Source organism: Hyla sarda, chromosome 3 (assembly GCF_029499605.1).
Source record: "Hyla sarda isolate aHylSar1 chromosome 3, aHylSar1.hap1, whole genome shotgun sequence".
NCBI classification, from domain to species: domain Eukaryota; kingdom Metazoa; phylum Chordata; class Amphibia; order Anura; family Hylidae; genus Hyla; species Hyla sarda.
In genome coordinates this window covers 298,445,719-298,465,376 of record NC_079191.1, presented here as the reverse complement: position 1 = coordinate 298,465,376, position 19,658 = coordinate 298,445,719, and the positions used below count along the sequence as shown (strand labels likewise).

Genomic DNA, 19,658 nt, shown 5'->3' with positions numbered 1-19,658 from the left:
TTTGCGCGACCAGTTGTCCTTTGTAATGACATCACTCATTATATCATAAAATGTATGGCGCAACCAAAAAACACAATTTTTGTGGGGAAATTAAAACGAAAAACGCAATTTTGCTAATTTTGGAAGGTTTTGTTTTCACGCCGTACAATTTCTGGTAAAAATGACATGTGTTCTTTATTCTGAGGGTCAATACGATTAAAATGATACCCATTATTATATACTTTTATATTATTGTTGCGCTTAAAAAAAATCACAAACTTTTTAACCAAATTAGTACGTTTATAATGCCTTTATTTTGATGACCTATAACTTTTTTATTTTTCCGTATAAGCGGCGGTATGGGGGCTCATTTTTTGCGCCATGATCTGTACTTTTTTTTGATACCACATTTGCATATAAAAAACTTTTAATACATTTTTTATAATTTTTTTTTAATAAAATGTATTAAAAAAGTAGGAATTTTTGACTTTTTAAATTTTTTTTCGTTCACGCTGTTCACCGTACGGGATCATTAACATTTTATTTTAATAGTTCGGACATTTACGCACGCGGCGATACCAAATATGTCTATAAAAAATGTTTTTTACGCTTTTTGGGGGTAAAATAGGAAAAAACGGACGTTTTACTTTTTTATTGGGGGAGGGGATTTTTCACTTTTTTTTTACTTTTACATTTTTTTACATTTTTTTTTACACTTGAATAGTCCCCATAGGGACTATTCATAGCAATACCATGATTGCTAATACTGATCTGTTCTATGTATAGGACATAGAACAGATCAGTATTATCGGTCATCTCCTGCTATGGTCTGCTCGATCACAGACCAGAGCAGGAGACGCCGGGAGCCGCACGGAGGAAGGAGAGGGGACCTCCGTGCGGCGTTATGAATGATCGGATCCCCGCAGCAGCGCTGCGGGCGATCCGATCGTTCATTTTAATCGCGAACTGCCGCAGATGCCGGGATCTGTATTGATCCCGGCACCTGGGGGGTTAATGGCGGACGCCCGCGAGATCGCGGGCATCGGCCATTGCCGGCGGGTCCCTGGCTGCGATCAGCAGCCGGGATCAGCCGCGCATGACACGGGCATCGCTCCGATGCCCTCGGTTATGCTTAGGACGTAAATGTACGTCCTGGTGCGTTAAGTACCACCTCACCAGGACGTACATTTACGTCCTGCGTCCTTAAGGGGTTAAAGTATAATATGTCACGAAAAAACTATCTCGGAATCAGAATGATAAGTAAAAGCATAACAGAGTTATTAATGTTTAAATTGACAGTGGTCAGATGTTCAAAAAATGCTCTGGTCCTTAACCCCTTAACGACGCAGGACGTATATTTACGTCCTGCGCCAGCTCCCGAGATATGAAGCGGGATCGCGCCGCGATCCCGCATCATATCGCGTCGGTCCCGGCGCTCATCAACGGCCGGGACCCGCGGCTAATACCACACATCACCAATCGCGGCATTGTGCGGTATTAACCCTTTAGAAGCGGCGGTCAAAGCTGACCGCCGCTTCTAAAGTGAAAGTGACCCGGCTGCTCAGTCGGGCTGTTCGGGACCGCCGCGGTGAAATCGCGGCGTCCCGAACAGCTGACAGGACACCGGGAGGGCCCTTACCTGCCTCCTCGGTGTCCGATTGGCGAATGACTGCTCCGTGCCTGAGATCCAGGCAGGAGCAGTCAAGCGCCGATAACACTGATCACAGGCGTGTTAATACACGCCTGTGATCTGTGTAAAAGATCAGTGTGTGCAGTGTTATAGGTCCCTATGGGACCTATAACACTGCAAAAAAAATGTAAAAAAAAAGTGTTAATAAAGGTCATTTAACCCCTTCCCTAATAAAAGTTTGAATCACCCCCCTTTTCCCAGAAAAAAAATAAAACAGTGTAAAAAAAAATAAAATAAACATATGTGGTATCGCCGCATGCGTAAATGTCCGAACTATAAAAATATATAATTAATTAAACCGCACGGTCAATGGCGTACGCGCAAAAAAATTCCAAAGTCAAAAAAAGCGCATTTTTGGTCACTTTTTATACCATTAAAAAATTTATAAAAAGTGATCAAAAAGTCCGATCAAATCAAAAATCATACCGATAAAAACTTCAGATCACGGTGCAAAAAATTAGTCCGCATACCGCCCTGTACGTGGAAAATTAAAAAAGTTATAGGGGTCAGAAGATGACATTTTTAAACGTATAAATTTTCCTGCATGTAGTTATGATTTTTTCCAGAAGTGTGACTAAATCAAACCTATATAAGTAGGGTATCATTTTAACCGTATGGACCTACAGACTAATAAGGTGTAATTTTTACCGAAATATGCACTGCGTAGAAACGGAAGCCCCCAAAAGTTACAAAATGGCGTTTTTTCTTCGATTTTGTCGCACAATGATTTTTTTTTCCGTTTCGCCATGCGTTTCTGGGTAAAATGACTAATGTCACTGCAAAGTAGAATTGGCAATGCAAAAAATAAGCCATAATATGGATTTTTAGGTGGAAAATTGAAAGGATTATGATTTTTAAAAGGTAAGGAGGAAAAAGCGAAAGTGCAAAAATGGAAAAACCCTGAGTCCTTAAGGGGTTAAAGGGTAGCTCCCACCATCCTATTTTTTTTTTTGCTAGCCCGTTCCCCCCCCCCCCCCCCCCGCTACGGCACTAGCCCGTTCCCTCCTCTCCCCCCCTGCCCCGCATACCCCGTTCCCTCATTACACTTGCAGTTACTGCAGAGTCCGGCAGCGGGCGTGCAGGGACAGCAGCGGCAACGAGGCGGCGGTGGCAATGTGCGGGAGGAGTGGCCTCCCAGCCAGTGGCTGGGGAGCCAATGCGCTCGCTCCCGCCTGTCTGATTGACAGGCAGGGAGCGAGTGCAGCCTAACTGAAAAAGGACTGATTGCCACTCCAAAATCATTCCTTTTTCAGTGGCCGGTTTTTAAATGTAAATTAAACCTTTTTAATGAAAAAAATTATAATAAAAGTATATTAGAGATATGTTGCAGTACATAAGTACTACAACATATCAAAAAATAAAGTTGATGACAGTGCCCATTTAAGGTGAAAAAGGGCTCAGTCCTTAACCCCTTAAGGACCCAGGACGTACTAGAACGTCCTGGCACCCTGGGCTTTAAGGACCCAGGACGTACTAGTACGTCCTGGTGTTTCTCCGGTCTCTGCCGCGCCCCTGGCAGAGATCGGAACCGGATGCCTGCTGAAATGCTTCAGCAGGCATCCAGGGCAAACGCAGAGGGGGGCCATGTAGGCCCTTGCGATCTGCGGCGATACCGGGCTGATCGAGTCTCTGGGACCCGACCACCCGGTAATTTCGCATGATCCCGGCTGTCACATACAGCCAGGACCATGCTAAAGTATAGGAGAGAGGTGGCAAGCCGGCCACCTCCTCCCATACCCTGCGATCCGTCGGTTAGTTAACCGACCAATCGCAAGGGGGGGGGGGCGGTTACATCCTCCCGTCCTGCTCGGCCCCTGGAAGTCCGGAGAGGACGGGAGGAAGATCGGAGGAGGCGGCGGGGGAGTGCTGGGGACCGGCCCCGGTACTTACCTCGTCCCTGAAGACCCGGATCCCGGCGGCGGAGACGGCAGCGGCGGCGACAGGTGAGTTGATCTTCAGCCGCGGTCGGGCCCTTTACAGCAATGCACGTCGCCGTAAAGCGACATGCATTGCTGTAATGGGACCCTGTAAACTACAACTCCCAGCATGCTCAGACAGCCCTTGGCGTCTGGGCATGCTGGGAGTTGCAGTTTTGCAACATCTGGAGGTCCACAGTTTGGAGACCACTGTGCCCTTCCAGATGTTGCAAAACTACACATCCTCAGCATGTCCTTACTGTCCAGGCATGCTGGGAGTTGTAGTTCTGTAACATCTGGCCCTTCAGATGTTGCAGAACTACAACTCCCAGCATGCCTGGACAGTTTTGGCATACTGGGAGTTGTAGTTTTGCAACATCTGGAGGGCTGCGGCTGGGACACCACTACACAGTGGTCCCCAAACTGTTCTCCTCCAGCTGTTGCGTAACCACTAGTCCCAATATGCCCTTCGGCTGCCTGGGCATGCTGGGAGTTGTGGTTTTGCAACAACTGGAGGCACACTGGTTGGGAAACATTGTCTGTTTCCTAACTCAGTGTTTCCCAACCCGTGTGCCTCCAGCTTTTGCAAAACTATAACTGCCAGTATGCATTGATAGACTGTGCATGCTGGGAGTTGTAGTTTTGCAACAGCTGGAGGTCCCCTCCCCCCTGTGAATGTACAGGGTACATTCACATGGGCAGGGGGCTTACAGTGAGTATCAGGCTGCAAGTTTGCGATGCAGCAATTTTTGCGCGGCAGCTCAAACTCGCAGTGGGAAACTCGCTGTAATCCCCCGCCTGTGCGACTGTACCCTAAAAACACTACACTACACTAACAAAATAAAATAAAAAGTAAAAAACACTACATATACACATACCCCTACACAGCCCCCCTCCCCTCCCCAATAAAAATGAAAAACGTCTGGTACGCCACTGTTTCCAAAATGGAGCCTCCAGCTGTTGCAAAACAAAAACTCCCAGTATTGCCGGACAGCCGTTGACTGTCCAAGCATGCTGGGAGTTTTGCAACAGCTGGAGGCACCCTGTTTGGGAATCGCTGGCATAAAATACCCCTATGTCCACCCCTATGCAAATCCCTAATTCAGGCCTCAAATGCACATGGCGCTCTCACTTCGGAGCCCTGTCGTATTTCAAGGCAACAGTTTAGGGCCACATATGGGGTATCACCGTACTCGGGAGAAATTGCCTCACAAATTTTGGGGGGCTTTTTCTCCTTTCACCCCTTATGAAAAGGGGAAGTTGGGGTCTACACCAGCATGTTGGTGTAAAAAAAAATTTTTTTACACTAACATGCTGGTATTGCCCTATACTTTTCATTTTGACAAGAGGTAAAAGGGAAAAAAGCCCCCAAAAATTTTTAATGCAGTTTCTCCTGACTACAGAAATACCCCATATGTGGGTGTAAAGTGCTCTGGGGGCGCACAACAAGGCCCAGAAGAGAGAGTGCACCATGCACATTTGAGGTGATTTGCACAGGGGTGGCTGATTGTTACAGCAGTTTTGACAAACGCAAAAAAAAAAAACCCACACGTGACCCCATTTCGGAAACTACACCCCTCACGGAATGTAATGAGGGGTGCAGTGAGAATTTACACCCCACTGGTGTCTGACAGATTTTTGGAACAGTGGGCTGTGCAAATTAAAAATTTTGTACAGCCCACTGTTCCAAAGATCTGACAGACACCAGTGGGGGGGGGGGTAAATGCTCACTGTACCCCTTGTTACGTTCCTCAAGGGGTCTCGTTTCCAAAGTGGTATGCCATGTGGGGGTTATTTTGCTGTCCTGGCACTATAGGGGCTTCCTAAATGCGACATGCCCCCGAGCAAAATTTGCTCTCAAAAAGCCAAATATGACTCCTTCTCTTCTGAGCATTGTAGTTTGCCCGTAGTGCACATCAGGTCAACTTATGGGGTACCTCCATACTCAGAAGAGATGGGGTTACACATTTTGGGGGGTATTTTCTGCTATTAACCCTTGCAAAAATGTGAAATTTGGGGGGAAACACACATTTTAGTGACATTTTTTAATTTTTGTTTTACATATGCAAAAGTCGGGAAACACCTGTGGGGTATTAAGGCTCACTTAATTCCTTGTTACGTTCCTCAAGGGGTCTAGTTTTCAAAATGGTATGCCATGTGTTTTTTTTTTTTGCTGTTCTGGCACCATAGGGGATTCCTAAATGCAACATGCCCCCCAAAAACCATTTCTGAAATCGTACTCTCCAAAATCCCCTTGTCGCTCCTTCGCTTCTAAGCCCTCTACTGCGCCCGCCGAACACTTTACATAGACATATGAGGTATGTGCTTACTCGAGAGAAATTGGGCTACAAATACAAGTATAAATTTTCTCCTTTTACCCCTTGTAAAAATTCAAAAATTGGGTCTACAAGAAAATACGAGTGTAAAAAATGAAGATTGTGAATTTTCTCCTTCACTTTGCTGCTATTCCTGTGAAACACCTAAAGGGTTAAAACGCTGACTGAATGTCATTTTGAATACTTTGGGGGGTGCAGTTTTTATAATGGAGTAATTTGTGGGGTATTTCTAATATGGCTCCAGAAAGTTAAACAGATTTGTAAATTACTTCTATTAAAAAATCTTAATCCTTTCAGTACTTATGAGCTTCTGAATTTAAGGTTGTTCTTTTCTGTCTAAATCCTCTCTGATGACACCTGTCTTGGGAAACACCCAGTTTAGAAGCAAATCCCCATAGCAAACCTCTTCTTAACTGGGCGTTTGCCTCGACAGGTGTCATCAGAGAGGATTTAGACAGAAAAGAACAACCTTAAGTTCAGAAGCTCATAAGTACTGAAAGGATTAAGATTTTTTAATAGAAGTCATTTACAAATCTGTTTAACTTTCTGGAGCCAGTTGATATATATAAAAAAGTTGTTTCCTGGAATACCCCTTTAATGTCTGGCAGGTATGTACTAAAATCACCTTATGGTGGATAACTCCTTTAACCTGTTAATGACCATGGACGTCTTTGCTCGTCCATGTGCAGTTAACAGGGTATGGCACGGGCTCCCAACTCAAGCCCGCGTCATACGGGCTGGCCCCTAGCTGATTCCTGTAGTTGGGGGCTGGCGTTAATAGCCGACATGCGGCGATCCCACGGCCGGCTATTAATCCCTTAAATCGCCGCTGTCAAAGCTGACAGCAGCGTCTAAAGGTGACTTCATCCCATCACTGGTGGTCCAGTGGGGTGGATCGCCCCCCGCAGCGCGATTGCGGGGGGTGATCCACTGCTGAGATGGCCTGAGGGCTTACCTCTCCTGTAGTGCTGGCTCCTTTGCTGAAAATGATGTCAATTGAGCACAGAGCACACACATCAATGTGATTTTATGGAACCACATTGATCTGTATGAGGAATCAAATGATTCCTCCTAAAAGTCCCCTAAGGCGACTAAAAGTGTAAAAAAAAAAAAAAAAAATTTAAAAACACACACATGAACCCCTTCCCTATTAAAAGTTTAAATCACCCCCCTTTTCTCAAATTCTACATAAATGTGTATAAACATAATAAAAATAAACATATGTGGTATCTCTGCATGTGTAAATGTCCGAACTATAAAAAATACATAATTAATTTAACCACATGGTCAATGGCTTATGCACAAAAAAATTCCAAAGTCCAAAATAGCGTATTTTTGGTCACTTTTCATACCATAAAAAATGAATAAAAAGCGATCAAAAAGTCAGATCAAAACAAAATGTACTGATAAAACTTCAGATCACAGCGCAAAAAAGAAAAAAGTTATAGGGGTCAGAAAAGGCCAATTTTAAATGTATTCATTTTTGTGCATGAAGTTATTCTTTTTTCCAGAAGTACGACAAAATCAACCTATTTAAGTAGGATATCATTTTAATTGTATGGACCTACAGATTAGAGATAAAGTGTCATTTTTTATCGAAAAATGTACTGCGTAGAAACGGAAGCCCCCAAAATTTACAAAATGGTGTCTTTTCTTAAATTTTTCGTACAATGAATTTTTTTTTCCATTTTGCTGTAGATTTATGGGTAAAATTACTGATGTCTTTACAAAGTAGAATAGGTGGTGCAAAAAAAATGCCCTCATATGGTTTTTTAGGTGCAAATTTTAAAGGGTTACATTTTTAAAAGGTAAGGAGGAAAAAACGAAAGTGCAAAAACAGAAAAATGCTTGGTCCTTCAGGGGTTAAAGATACATCACAAAATATTAAAAATTAGCTTGTAATGTAAAATGATCCCAAACATACTTACAAATACCCTTATGTGACCAAACTCTAACCTCCTGACTGATGCCTTGAGATCTCAGTACCGTATATACTCGAGTTTAAGCCGACCCGAATATAAGCCGAGGCCGCTAATTTCACCCCAAAAACCTGGGAAAAGTTATTGACTAGACTATAAGCCTAGAGTGGGAAATACATCCTCCCCCCTGTCATCATCCAGACCCCCGTCATTAACACCCTCATCATCATCACCCTGTCATAATCCCCCCTTCATCATCACCGCCTATCATCATCCCCGCCTTCATCATTACCCTGTCATCATCCCCCCTTCATCATCACCGCCTGTCATCATCCCTCTGTCATCATCCCACACCCCCCATCATCATCACCGCCTGTCATCATTACCGTCATCATCCCACCCCCCCGCTTCATCATCACCGCCTGTCATCATCCCCCTGTCATCATCATCCCCCTGTCATCATCCCCCCTGTCATCATCCCCCTCTTCATCATCACCGCCTGTCATCATCCCCCTGTCATCATCCCCCCTGTCATCATCCCCCCTTCATCATCACCGCCTGTCATCACCCCACACCCCCCCCTTCATCATCACCACCTGTCATCACCCCCTTGTCATCATCCCACCCCCCCTTCATCATTACCGCCTGTCATCAGACCACCCCCCAACCCTTCATCATCACTGCTTGTCAATGTCTGATTTACAGTGGTCTTCAACCTGCGGACCTCCAGATGTTTCAAAACTACAACTCCCAGCATGCCCGGACAGCCATTGGCTGTCTGGGCATGCTGGGAGTTGTAGTTTTGAAACATCTGGAGGTCCACAGGTTGAAGACCACTGCGGCCTTCGACATAATCCAGTTCCCCCACCCTCCTTTAGTTTTGTACTCACCTCCGCTCGGTGGGACATTAGGGTGAGCTGGTCCGGGCAATCTATGCTGCAGGGACCATCCGGTGGGGAGGGATAGTCATTCCGGGCTGTCCATCTTCACCGGGGGGGCCTCTTCTCCGCGCTTCGGGCCCGAAATAGAGACTTTGCCTTGACGAAGACGCACAGGGACGTTGCTCATGAACGTCCCTGTGCGTCTTCGTCAAAGCAACGTCACTGTTCTGGGGCCGGGCCCCAAGCATGGAGAAGATAACCCCCCCGGTGAAGACGGACAGCCCGGAACGACTATGCCTCCCCACCGGACGGTCCCTGCAGCACAAATGGCCCGGACCAGCTCACCCTAACGTCCCGCCGAGCGGAGGTGAGTACAAAACTAAAGGGAGGGGGGGTCTGGATGATGGCTGTCCAGGCTTGCTGGGAGTTGTGGTTTTGAAACGTCTGGAGGTCCGCAGGTTGAAGACCACTGAGGGCGGAGAGTTCACTCGAGTATAAGCCGAGGGGGGTGTTTTCAGCACGAAAAATCGTGCTGAAAAACTCGGCTTATATTCGAGTATATAATGTATCTCAATTCAATTAATATCCCCATGTGTAGACTGTAACCTAGATTTTTAATGGCGATTTTGGAGCATTGACCTCTTCCTTGCTGAGCAGTCATTTAGGCCATACGAATTACTGTTAAATACTTTTTTGTACCTGTTTTCTCCAGTATCATTGAAAGGTCATTTGCTTTTCTTGGAATAATATATATTTTGCATACCAAAGTATGTTCATATCTAAAAGACAGAACACTTCTCCTTCCTGAACAGACTTAAAGGGGTACTCCGGTGGAAAACATTTTTTTAAAATCAACTAGTGCCAGAAAAGTTAAACAGATTTGTAAATTACTTCTATTAACCCCTTAAGGACCGGGTTTTTTTCCGTTTTTGCATTTTCGTTTTTTGCTCCTTGCCTTTAAAAAATCATAACTCTTTAAATTTTGCACCTAAAAATCCATATGATTGCTTATTTTTTGCGCCACCAATTCTACTTTGTAATGACATCAGTCATTTTGCCCAAAAATGAAACGGAAAAAAAAATCATTGTGAGACAAAATTGAAAAAAAAACGCGATTTTGTAACTTTTGGGGGCTTCCATTTCTACGTAGTACATTTTTCGGTAAAAATGACACCTTATCTTTATTCTGTAGGTCCATACGATTAAAATGATACCCTACTTATCTAGGTTTGATTTTGTCGTACTTCTGGAAAAAATCATAACTACATGCAGGAAAATTAATACGTTTAAAATTGTCATTTTCTGACCCCTATAACTTTTTTATTTTTTCCGTGTATGGGGCGATATGAGGGCTCATTTTTTGCGCCGTGATCTGAAGTTTTTAACAGTACCATTTTTGCATTGATAGGACTTATTGATCGCTTGTTATTCATTTTTAACCCCTTAAGGACCAGGCCATTTTATGGTAACTTGCATCCTTTCTTGGTGAAAAATCCCAAAATTTGATGAAAAAAATGAAAATTTTGCATTTTTCTAACTTTGAAGCTCTCTGCTTGTAAGGAAAATGGATATTCAAAATATATTTTTTTTGGGTTCACATATACAATATGTCTACTTTATGTTTGCATCATAACATTTATGAGTTTTTACTTTTGGAAGACACCATAGGGCTTCAAAGTTCAGCAGCAATTTTGAAATTTTTCACAAAATTTTCAAACTCACTATTTTTCAGGGACCAGTTCAGTTTTGAAGTGGATTTGAAGGGTCTTCATATTAGAAATACCCCATAAAAGACCCCATTATAAAAACTACACCCCCTAAACTATTAAAAAAACATTCAGTAAGTGTATTAACCCTTTAGGTGTTTCACAGGAATAGCAGCAAAGTGAAGGAGAAAATTCAAAATCTTCATTTTTTACACTCGCATGTTCTTGTAGACCCAATTTTTTAATTTTTGCAAGGGGTAAAAAGGAGAAAATTTTTACTTGTATTTGAAACCCAATTTCTCTCGAGTAAGCACATACCTCATATGTCTATGTTAATTGTTCGGCGGGCGCAGTAGAGGGCTCAGAATGGAAGGAGCGACAAATGGTTTTTGGGGGGCATGCCGCATTTAGGAAGCCCCTATGGTGCCAGGACAGCAAAAAAAAACATATGGCATACCATTTTGGAAACTAGACCCCTCAGGGAACGTAACAAGGGGTAAAGTGAACCTTAATACCCTACAGGTGATTCACGACTTTTGCATATGTAAAAAAAATATATTTTTTTTACCTAAAATGCTTGGTTTCCCAAAAATTTTACATTTTTAAAAAGGGTAACAGCAGAAAATACCCCCCAAAATTTGAAGCCCAATTTCTCCCGATACAGAAAACACCTCGCATGGGGGTGAAAAGTGCTCTGCTGGCGCACTACAGGTCTCAGAAGAGAAGGAGTCACATTTGGCTTTTTGAAAGCAAATTTTGCTCTGGGGGCATGCCGCATTTAGGAAGCCCCTATGGTGCCAGAACAGCAAAAAAAAAACACATGGCATACCATTTTGGAAACTAGACCCCTCGGGGAACGTAACAAGGGATAACGTGAACCTTAATGCCCTACAGGTGTTTCACAACTTTTGCATATGTAAAAAAAAAAATTTTTTTTTACCTAAAATGCTTGTTTTCCCAAAATGTTTACATTTTTAAAAAGGGTAATAGCGGAAAATACCCCCCAAAATTTGAAGCCCAATTTTTCCCGATTCAGAAAACACCCCATATGGGGGTGAAAAGTGCTCTGCTGGCGCACTACAGGTCTCAGAAGAGAAGGAGTAACATTTGGCTTTTTGAAAGCAAATTTTGCTCTGGGGGCATGCCGCATTTAGGAAGCCCCTATGGTGCCAGAACAGCAAAAAAAAAACACATGGCATACCATTTTGGAAACTAGACCCCTCGGGGAACGTAACAAGGGGTAATGGGAACCTTAATACCCTACAGGTGTTTCACGACTTTTGCATATGTAAAAAAATATATATTTTTTTTACCTAAAATGCTTGGTTTCCCAAAATTTTTACAATTTTAAAAAGGGTAATAGCAGAAAATACCCCCCAAAATTTGAAGCCCAATTTCTCCCGATTCAGAAAACACCCCATTTGGGGGTGAAAAGTGCTCTGCTGGCGCACTACAGGTCTCAGAAGAGAAGAAGTCACATTTGGCTTTTTGAAAGCGAATTTTGCTCTGGGGGCATGCCGCATTTAGGAAGCCCCTATGGTGCCAGGACAGCAAAAAAAAAAAACACATGGCATACCATTTTGGAAACTAGACCCCTCGGGGAACGTAACAAGGGGTAATTTGAACCTTAATACCCTACAGGTGTTTCACGACTTTTGCATATGTAAAAAAATATATATATTTTTTTACCTAAAATGCTTGTTTTCCCAAAAATGTTACATTTTTTAAAAGGGTAATAGCAGAAAATACCCCCCAAAATTTGTTAGGCAATTTCTCCCGAGTACGGCGATACCCCATATGTGGCCTAAACTGTTGCCTTGAAATACGACAGGGCTCCAAAGTGAGAGCGCCATGCGCATTTGAGGCCTAAATTAGGGACTTGCATAGGGGTGGACATAGGGGTATTCTACGCCAGTGATTCCCAAACAGGATGCCTCCAGCTGTTGTAAAACTCCCAGCATGCCTGGACAGTCAACGGCTATCTGGCCATACTGGGAGTAGTTGTTTTGCAACAGCTGGAGGCTCCGTTTTGGAAACAGTGGCGTACCAGACGTTTTTCATTTTTTGGGGGGAGGGGGGTTGTATAGGGGTATGTGTATATGTAGTGTTTTTTACTTTTTATTTTATTTTGTGTTAGTGTAGTGTAGTGTTTTTAGGGTACAGTCGTATGGGCGGGGGTTCACAGTAGTTTCTCACTGGCAGTTTGAGCTGCGGCAGAAATTTTGCCGCACCTCAAGCTTGCAGCCGGATACTTACTGTAATCCTCCGCCCATCACATTGGGGGGGGGGGGGGAACATCCAGCTGTTGCAAAACTACAACTCCCAGCATGTACGGTCTATCAGTGCATGCTGGGAGTTGTAGTTTTGCAACAGCTGGAGGCACACTGGTTGTGAAACACCGAGTTTGGTAACAAACTCAGTGTTTTGCAACCAGTGTGCCTTCAGCTGTTGCAAAAGCTACAACCCCCAGCATGTACGGACAGCGGAAGGGCATGCTAGGTGTTGTAGTTATGCAACAGCTGGAGGCATACTACTTTGGCTGGGGATGCTGGGGATTGTAGTTATGCAACAGCTGGAGACACACTGGTTTGCTACTTAACTCAGTGTGCCTTCAGCTGTTGCAAAACTACAACTCTCAGCAGTCACCGACAGCCAACGGGCATGCTGGGAGTTGTAGTTATGCAACCACCAGATGCACCACTACAACTCCCAGCATTCACTTTAGCTGATTGTGCAAGCTGGGAGTTGTAGTTACACAACAGCTGAAGGTACACTTTTCCATAGAAAGAATGTGCCTCCAGCTGTTGCAAAACTACAAGTCCCAGCATGCCCATAAGGGAATGCTGGGAGTTGTGGTGGTCTGCCTCCTGCTGTTGCATAACTACAGCTCCCAGCATGCCCTTTTTGCATGCTGGGAGCTGTTGCTAAGCAACAGCAGGAGGCTGTCACTCACCTCCAACGATCCTCGCTGCACCAGGTCAGTCCCTCGCCGCCGCCGCTGCTCCTGGGGCCCCGATCCCAACATGGGCTCCGGGGATCGGGGTCCCCAGCACCCGGGGTGCACGTCCCGCACCCGCTCACGTCCTCCGGAAGAGGGGCGGAGTGGGTTGCGGGAGTGACACCCGCAGCAGGCGCCCTGATTGGTCGGCCGGTAATCCGGCCGACGAATCAGGGCGATCGTGAGGTGGCACCAGTGCCACCTCACCCCTGCTGGCTCTGGCTGTTCGGGGCCGTCTCTGACGGCCCCGATCAGCCAATAATTCCGGGTCACCGGGTCACTGGAGACCCGATTGACCCGGAATCCGCCGCAGATCGCTGGACTGAATTGTCCAGCGATCTGCGGCCATCGCCGACATGGGGGGTCATAATGACCCCCCTGGGCGATATGCCCCGATGCCTGCTGAACGATTTCAGCAGGCATCGGGCACCGGCTCCGCTCCAGATGGTTGCGGGGGGCCGGTAAAACACATGACGTTCTCATACGTCATGTGTCCTTAAGGACTCGGAAATGGAGACGTATGAGAACGTCATGTGTCCTTAAGGGGTTAAATGATATAAAAAGTGACCAAAAATGCACTATTTTGGAATTTGGAATTTTTTTGCGTTTACGCCATTGACCGAGCGGTTTAATTAACAATATATTTTTATAATTCGGACATTTCCGCATGCGGTGATACCATATATGTTTATTTTTATTTACACTGTGTTTTTTTTTTATGGGAAAAGGGGGGTTATTCAAACTTTTAATAGGGGAGGGGTTAAATGATATTCATTCACTTTTTTTTCCACTTTTTTTTTGCAGTGTTATAGGTCCCATAGGGACCTATAACACTGCACACACTGATCTTTATCATTGATCACTGGTTTCTCATAGGAAACCAGTGATCGATGATTCTGCCGCTTGACTGCTCATGCCTGGATCTCAGGCACTGAGCAGTCATTCGGCGATTGGACAGCGAGGAGGCAGGTAGGGGTCCTCCTGCTGTCCTGTAAGCTGTTCGGGATGCGATTTCGCCTCGGCTATCCCGAACAGCCCACTGAGTTAACCGGCACTTTTTACTTTCACTTTTAGCCGCGCGGCTCAGCTCTGAGCGCGCGGCTAAAGGGTTAATAGCGTGCGGCGCCGCGATCGGCGCTGCGCGCTATTAGCGGCGGGTCCCGGCTTCACTATGACGCCGGGCCCGCCGTGATATGATGCGGGGTTACCGTGTAACCCCGCGTTAAATCATGGGAGCAGGACCAAGGACGTACCTGTACGTCCTTGGTCCTTAAGGGGTTAAAAAATCTTTACCCTTCCAGTACTTTTTAGCAGCTGTATGCTACAGAAGAAATTCTTTTCTTTTTGAATTTCTTTTTTGTCTTATCCACAGTGCACCCTGCTGACACCTGATGCCCATATCAGGAACTGTCCAGAGCAGGAGACAATCCCCATAGCAAACCTATCCAGCTCTGGACAGTTCCTGATACGGACAGAGGTTTCAGCAGAGAGCACCGTGGACAAGACAAAAAAGAAATTCAAAAAGAAAATAATTTCCTCTGTAGCATACAGCTGCTAATATGTACTGAAAGGATTAAGATTTTTAAATAGAAGTAATTTACAAATCTGTTTAACTTTCTGGCACCAGTTCATAAAAAAAGTTCCCCTTTAAGGCTGTATTGTACCATGGTATTTAAAATGCCATAATATCATGTGAACAGAGGAGTGCAGTATTTTTAGGAGATTGAAAAACAGATCTGTTCAAGTCCACAATCCTGTTTTTGAGGTTTTGTTGATTTCTTTAGATTTTTCCATAAAAAGCGAAGAGCAATGTAAACACAACTATTGTCAGCCTATAAAAAGCTTCTGAAGCCATGACATAGCTTTCTGGAATTTCCCAAACAATTTAAAGATATTGGGGGAATTAATCAAGGCTGTATGATAGTTCTCGTGCATAAAAAAGTTACAGATTTTTGCACAAACCATAGTTTCACACCAAAATGTGTTACTTTTTTGCCTTTCTGTATCCCTATGCCACTTTTATGAAAAGTGCACTCACTTAGTGGGACAGATTTATCAGAATATAACTCACAAATTGTACATAAATTATGCCAGAATGTCAGAATTATGCCGTTTTTAAGTCTTGTCTCCTAACTGCATCTTAAGCCTGCCTTCTTTTACTGTATATAATACCAGCATTTGGGATGCCAGTCATAATAAATTCCCCTTTGTGTATGTTCATTTTTTTACTCACTGGTATTTTGATATAGGGAATATTAACCCCTATACAACCATTACATCATGGTTCAAATGAGGGGAATATGGGCCCACATTATAACCAGCAGATGCTCGTTGCTATCAGTAGCTGACATCTGCCGGTAATGAGAGACATTGAAGCTGAAGTCCATCATTTAAATGACTAAATGTTGTCAATAGCGATGACGGTATTTAAACATTAAAGGGGTATTCCAGGCCAAAACTTTTTTTTATATATCAACTGGCTCCGGAAAGTTAAACAGATTTGTAAATTACTTCTATTAAAAAATCTTAATCCTTCCAATAGTTATTAGCTTCTGAAGTTGAGTTGTTGTTTTCTGTCTAACTGCTCTCTGATGACTCACGTCCCTGGAGCTGTGCAGTTCCTATGGGGATATTTTCCCATCATGCACAGCTCCCGGGACGTGACATCATCATTGAGCGGTTAGACAGAAAACTTCAGAAGCTAATAACTATTGGAAGGATTAAGATTTTTTAATAGAAGTAATTTACAAATCTGTTTAACTTTCCGGAGCCAGTTGATAAATATAAAAAAAGGTTTTGCCTGGAATACCCCTTTAAGGGGGACATTTATCAATGTTTGCTTATGTATTCCATTTTTTATCAACTGGTTTCAGCCTGTTGATAAATTTCTTTCACATAAGCAATTTTTTTATTTTTGCTTTGGTAGTGGGTTTTTCTGCTCCATGTCTGAGCTGGAGTAAATTTAGTAGGTTTTTTCATGTGATGCGACTTTTTTGCGACTTTCGCACTTGATAAATCTCTGACCACTGCAAGTCAAGAATCACTTTTTGCTTTGGTAAACAAGATTTTTATTTTTTTGCTTAGGACACTGAACATGCAAAAAGTCGCAGGAAAAGAGCGTAGGTGCACGTGCAACTTTTTTGCGACAATTTTAAGCAAAATGTCCCCCTAAATGCTGGCATTCCCTGGTGTCTAGGTGATTTATTGGCAGCTTCACAATGTAATCGCACACTGCCAATGGATTGCCGGGGAAGAACAGGTACTCAACAATCCTTCCTGATGCTCGGCGGATCAGCGATTGCTTAAGCCTGCCTTAAGCAGCCCTTAACAATCGAGTGCCGATAGCATTACATTAATCTTTGTGAGCCTACTGATGGCTTATGATAGACCCCATGTGTACAAGTACAAATTTAAAACGTGTTTTCAAAAACAGACCATTATCATTATTATTATTTAATTAATAATAATTATAATATTGTTTGTTAATTTGTGTTGTATATTCAAGTTTGTAAAGTGTGAAATATCAAAACTGAGAATGCAGAAATCTTCATTCATTAAAACTGTTTGTAATATCTGATAATAAATATAAATTAATTTTATTGTCTAGACTTTTCAACCAGTGTTTAACAGCTTTATGGCAAACTTTCACAGTACAGAACAATGACTTTTTTATTTATTAATTTTTTAGCGGTTTTGAAAATGGACTATTCGGTGGTTGATTTAGAAACACTTCAAGCTTTATATGAAAATGTAAGTACAGTTTACAAAGTTGAAATTCAGGTAAACAGTTATCTAAATGTACAATGTATTTTTTTTTAAATGTATAAAAAATCTCATCTCATACATAAACCTAGTATAGAATGTGGTAGCAAATAAGAACAATTACGCCCCAAAAATTTGCCCAATATTCTGAATGCTGTTAATAGTTACAGTACTTGCCCTATCTTATGTCAAGGATAGCCTTATGCTTATCCCTTTATTTATTTAAAATGTTCTATCATATCCCCTCTATCACGTCTTTCTCTCAAGCTATACATGTTAAGGTCCTTTAACATTTTCAGTTTTTATCCTACAATCCATGTACTAGTTTAGTAGCCCTTCTCTGAATTCTCTCCAAAGTATCTATATCTTTCTGGATATAAATACTCCAAGTGAGGTCTCACCAGTGCTCTGTCATTAGCTCCTCCCTTTTTCTACTGCTAATATCTCTCCCTATACTCCCATGCTTTCTGCTAGCATTTCCTGCTGATCTGTTACATTGTCTCTGAAATAATTAAGTTTTAAAGGTGTACTCCACTCCCCAGCATTTGGAACATTTAGTTCTGAATGCTGGTGCGGGCTTCGGGGGTCTCCACGTCCCCTTGTGACGTCACGACTCGCCCCCTCAATGTAAGTCTATGGGAGGGGGCATGATGGCCATCACACCCCCTCCCATAGACTTGCATGGAGGGGGCGGGTTGTGACATCAAGAGGGGTGGAACGTGACATCACAAGGGGGCGTGGTGACACCCAAAGCCCACACCAGCGTTCGGAGCTAAATGTTCCAAACGCTGAGGAGTGGAGTACCCCTTTAATGTCTTTCCTCAGATACTAAGGTTAGGACTGTATAAAAACTTTCTGTATTGTACTCTTGGGTTTTTTACACCCAAGGTGCATAATCTTGCATTTAATCCTCCTTGCGCTTAATAAACTCCATTGAATACAATCCTCTGTTGTCAGCCACTGCCTAATTCATTCAAAAATTAAATCCAAACTCAAAGATTGCAGTTTATTGAGAAGCCTTTTATGTAAGACAGGGTGAAAAGCCTTACTTAAATCTATTTAAGCAATACAAAATTTTAATTATTATTTTGAGCATTTGATGGTACCAGCTGATATTACAAACCATTTTACTGCCCATATTCATTAGTTTATTCCCCTGACCCTGGTGTTGGCAGTGTGTAATTTACTCCTCCAATGTCTTTAGTCTTTAGTGGCTTTGTTTTCTAACCCTTGGGCTGGGTTCTCACAATTTGGCAATTTTTTGCTCAAACATAAACTTTTTCTCCTAACTTATTTTATGAAAACCCCTTAGTATGAGATCACTTGTGCTTTGATTAATGCAGTGGTAGTTGATTTATCAATTGTAAAAATTAATTAATCTCACTCCAGGCAGGACCACACCTTGAATCTTGTTTAGACATGGGCCATTTAGCTATTTATACTACTCAGGTCTTAGTACACTAATTCATATGATTTTCTCTCCTCCGAGATGCCTGATCTATGCGTCACTGTACACTCTAAAATATCGACTTAGAAAGCTGATTCTAATGTTCACTAACTCATAGCCTCCCCTACATGTTTCATGGCACCAGCCACATCATCAACGGTATAGAGGCTACTTACTCATGGCAAAGAAAGTATTGATTTTTATAACTTCTCTTTGTCCCTCTCCTTATTGCTGGTCCAAACAAAACCCTTTTTGATTATACCTACTAATCTGCTCCTATGCGATTCAGTGGCCACTTCATATGCTTCATATGAATCCGATGCTCTATGATGATGTACTTCTTTGCCGGCCACATAAACTAATCATTCTGCAGTGAATTGTAATATTGCAACAGCTGGAGGCACCCTGGTTAGAAAACACTGGTATATTGTTTACAGCATAGCATGGGAGCTCAGTTGTGCTTTAATGGGTAGGGTGGCTGATGCGTGGGAGGGAGAAAAGTGACCTCACACTTACAACCAAGGAATCATGGAACTTGTAGTTGGAGGGAGGGAATAGGAAATAGCTACCATATTTATTGGCGTATAACACGCACTGGCGTATAACATGCACCCCCATTTTAACAGGGAAATGTAAGTAAAAAAAATAAAATGTTAAATAAATGACTTGGACTAAATGCCACATCATCCCCCCAACTTTGTTTTCTTCTGCACCTCAGTTTGGTCCCGTCCCCTCCAGTGCCACATCATTCCTTCCCTTTTATCAGTCCCTGTGCCACATTTACCCCTCTGATCGCCGCCCCCATGTCTCATCATCCCCCCATGTCTCATCATTTCCCCCGGTCATAGACCATCACTAGCCATACAGACATTAAGCCTTTAGTGCCTCCCCCCACCATCATTTCCCCCTGTCTCCTCATCCCTCACCCTGTCTCATCATGCCCCCCATCATTCCCCCACTCTCATCATTTCCCCCTGTCTCATCATCCCCCCATCATGTTCCTCCTATGCTATTCCTCCCCTCC

General features: G+C 43.3%; 1 protein-coding gene across 3 annotated transcripts in view; it reads left to right on the top strand.

Annotated features, from left to right (window-relative positions):
* FMN2 (formin 2) overlaps positions 1 to 19,658 on the top strand; it is a 660,180-nt gene that overhangs the window by 260,685 nt on the left and 379,837 nt on the right. For all 3 annotated transcript variants that reach the window (XR_008891425.1, XM_056566943.1, XM_056566944.1), the window contains exon 8: positions 17,114 to 17,175. Coding sequence is in view for 2 of the 3 variants with exons in the window: in XM_056566943.1 (XP_056422918.1) it covers positions 17,114 to 17,175 (62 nt within the window). In the remaining variant the exon portion in view is untranslated. The remainder of the gene's footprint in view (positions 1 to 17,113; positions 17,176 to 19,658) is intronic.